At 65.7% G+C, this 3030-nt stretch overlaps 1 protein-coding gene across 1 annotated transcript in view; it reads right to left on the bottom strand.

Moving 5' to 3' along the window:
* Positions 1-3008, bottom strand: part of SEMA6B (sema domain, transmembrane domain (TM), and cytoplasmic domain, (semaphorin) 6B) — a gene marked incomplete at its 5' end in the record, with an annotated part of 11219 nt that extends 8211 nt beyond the window's left edge. Inside the window, 9 exons of the mRNA XM_009895623.1 lie at positions 576-707; positions 830-1047; positions 1155-1243; positions 1347-1466; positions 1546-1636; positions 1779-1880; positions 2362-2424; positions 2527-2587; positions 2879-3008. Of these exons, the coding sequence (XP_009893925.1) occupies positions 576-707; positions 830-1047; positions 1155-1243; positions 1347-1466; positions 1546-1636; positions 1779-1880; positions 2362-2424; positions 2527-2587; positions 2879-3008 (1006 nt within the window). The remainder of the gene's footprint in view (positions 1-575; positions 708-829; positions 1048-1154; positions 1244-1346; positions 1467-1545; positions 1637-1778; positions 1881-2361; positions 2425-2526; positions 2588-2878) is intronic.
* Positions 3009-3030: the final 22 nt, after the last annotated feature.

The following is a 3030-nucleotide window of genomic DNA, read 5'->3' as shown; positions in this document are numbered from 1 at the left end:
CCCATCCCCATCCCCATCCCCATCCCCATCCCCATCCCCATCCTCATCCTCATCCCCATCCTCATCCCCTCTACCCTTCCTGCTGGTGTCAGCCCTGACTGTCCTGTCCCCATCCCTGTCCCTTTCCCCATCCCCACCACTGTCCCCGCTAGTACCAGCCCTTGAGAACCCCGTCCCCATCCCTGTCCCCATCATCATCCCCGTCCCCACCACCCTCTCTGCAGGTACCAGCTCTGATCACTCCTCTCTTCATCCCTGTTCCCATCCCTGACCTTATGGCCATTCCCATCACTCTCCCTGCAGGTACCAGCGCTGGTTGTCCCTGTCCCCATCCCTGTGCCTGTCCCCATCATCATCCACATCTCTGTCCCTACCACCCTCCTGCAGATACCAGCCCCGATCATTCCTGTCCCCGTCCCCATCCCTGCCCCTATACCTACTTCCATCGCGTTCCCTGTGGGCACCAGACCTGGCCGATCCTGTCCCCATCCCTGTCCCCACCTCTACCCCCACGCCCCTTCCTGCTGGTCCCAGCCTGGCTGTCCCCATCCCTGTCCCCGCAGTGGGTCACCCACCGGGGTTTCGGCACCATGTCCTCGGGCACGGGCGTCCAGATGGACTCAGGCGATTTCTGCTCCCGGAAACGTCCCTCGAAGACGGCGGCCACTTGGGTCATGTCGAAGGCGCAGACGGCCGAGCCGGGGATGCTGAGGGGACACGGGCACAGGGTGAACACCTCAACCCATCCCCCGTGTCCCCCACGGGCACTGGGGTGCACATAGGGGTCGCGCAGCTCCAGGGGTCTCGGTGGGGCACAAGAGGGTCTGACCTGTTGGTGGGCGTGGAGAAGACGGCCAGCACCACGGGGCGCCCGTCCAGCTCCAGGATGTCCGTCACGGCTTGGATGACGTTGAAGTAGAAATGCGAATCACCCGGCACGGAGCAGTTGAGCCGGGCCTTGAGGAAGGAGGTCCACTGCTTCTCCAACACCCTCTGTGAGCCCCCCATGTCGTTCTTGCACACCCGGGCCACCCGGGACACCACCATCTACGAGATGGACACCCATCACCACCTGGTACCCAACCCCGATGACTGTCCCCTTGACCCTAGTCCCCACTCTGGGTGTCTTAGGCCACCACAGAGATGTCTCCCACCTTCTCCAGGTAGTTGAACTCCATGGCGATCTCCCGAAAGAAGAAGTAGACGTGGCTCTTCCATTCCACAGCGTGCACAAAGTAGGGCTCTGTGGGGACAGCAGCAGGGTCAGGGACGTCCCAGGGTGGTATCAAAGGGGACGGGGACCGATGCCGTGTGGCACATGGTGGGCACCACGCCACGGGAGGCACCTTTGAACCATTTGGAGTCGTGCTTGACGGTGCGGAGGGTCGGGCTTTCCCCCAGGCTGCGGTAGATGACGGCGTCGATGGCCAGGAAATCCGTCACCGTGGCGGTGAAGAGCATCCCCCCTGCACGGGAGAGGGACGTCAGCCGAGAGCGGGATCGGGGGATGGCGGGCAGGGAGCCCATCGCGCTGCCACCACCGACCTGTGAAGAGGGCCACGTTGGCGTGCTTGGGGTCGTAGGGACAGCGGGCCATGCCGCTGATGTTGTCCCCGACGGGTTCCAGCGTGTCCATCTGTAGTGGGTGACATGGGGCCGTCAGCCGTGCAGGAGCATCCTCTGCCCGCGGAGCTGGTCACCCAGACACAGCGGGGAGGGGTGACACACGGGGTCGCGGGTGTCACCCCCCAGTCCCGGTGGTGGGGTGGGCGACTCACGCTGTAGTTGGCGCAGACGGGGTTGAAGGCGTTGGTGCCGCAGACGAAGAGAAGGCTCTCGTTGCGCACCAGCAGCACCTTGACGAAGTTACGGCACTCTGCCTGCGCCGGAGAGAGGGGACGTTCACCCCTCGGCACCCGGTGTCCATCCGTCCCCCCACCGCCTGCGCCGGAGAGAGGGGACTGGCACCCCTCGGCACCCGGTGTCCATCCGTCCCCCCACCACCCCTGGGTGCTCCCACCCAGGCCCCCGGTGCTGCGAGGGTCTGGCTTGGGGGTGTTTTCACCCCAAAACAGCATTTAGGGGACCTGGAAATTGGATTTTTGACACATTCTGGGCCGGGCCTGCTCCCATCCCGAAATAATTAATTACAAACCCAATTAGCCCAGCGGTCGATAAATCACGGAGCCACAACCGCCGGCAGGGAGCAGGGAGGCGGAGGGTGACACGGGGAAGGGGGGGGGACACACACAACTTGTCGGTACGAGACGGGGCGCAGAGTGTGCTCGGTCCCCACCGCGGGGGGGAGGTGGTGGGTCCCACGGTGGCGGTGGGTGCAGACCCCCCCACCCCACCCCGTACCTCGTGTTTCCCCTTCATCCGGCAGATGCTGATGTCGTGCTGGTTCGAACGCCACGTCAGCTTCTGGGAGGGGGACACAAAAGCCAACGTGGGGTTGGGGTGAGGCCACCAGACCCCCGCCTGCCCCCCCGGTGTGTCCCCCCGCCCCGGGGGCTCGGCACTTACCCGGTGGTAGCGCATCTCGCCAGCACCGGTGGGCTCCAGGCTGACGCGGTAGACGTTGTCCCTGGGGAGAGGGGGACACGGGTGTCACCACCCCACGGGGCTCCCGGTCGCGGTGCTGGGGGCACCCCGGGGATGCGCCCCCCAAAATGAGGGAGATGCGTGGTTCCGGTGGGGGTGGGGGGGGGCGACGAGCATCACCGGGGCAGGTGGAGCCCCCTGACACCCCTCCCAGGTTGCCCCATGGCAGATTTTGGGGTGCCCCAGGGGTCCCTCCCCATCAAAGAGGGTTGGGGGGGGTGTTGGGTGCCCACCCCCAGCGGGGCGGGAGGTTTTGGGGTGCCGCGGTTCGGACCTCTCCCCGATGAAGAGGGTCCGGTTGACCTTGAGGATGCGCTGGATGTTGAGGCGGTGGGTGCCCCCACCCTCGGGGCCGGCGGGGCGGCTCGTCCCGTGGCCCACGAAGACGGCGTAGTGCTTTACGTCTGGGGGGAGGGGGGGGAAGGG

The sequence above is a fragment of the Charadrius vociferus genome, unplaced genomic scaffold (assembly GCF_000708025.1).
Source record: "Charadrius vociferus isolate BGI_N301 unplaced genomic scaffold, ASM70802v2 scaffold310, whole genome shotgun sequence".
NCBI lineage: Eukaryota > Metazoa > Chordata > Aves > Charadriiformes > Charadriidae > Charadrius > Charadrius vociferus.
The sequence above is the reverse complement of the archived record's forward strand: the minus strand, read 5'-3'. Positions and strand labels throughout refer to the sequence as shown.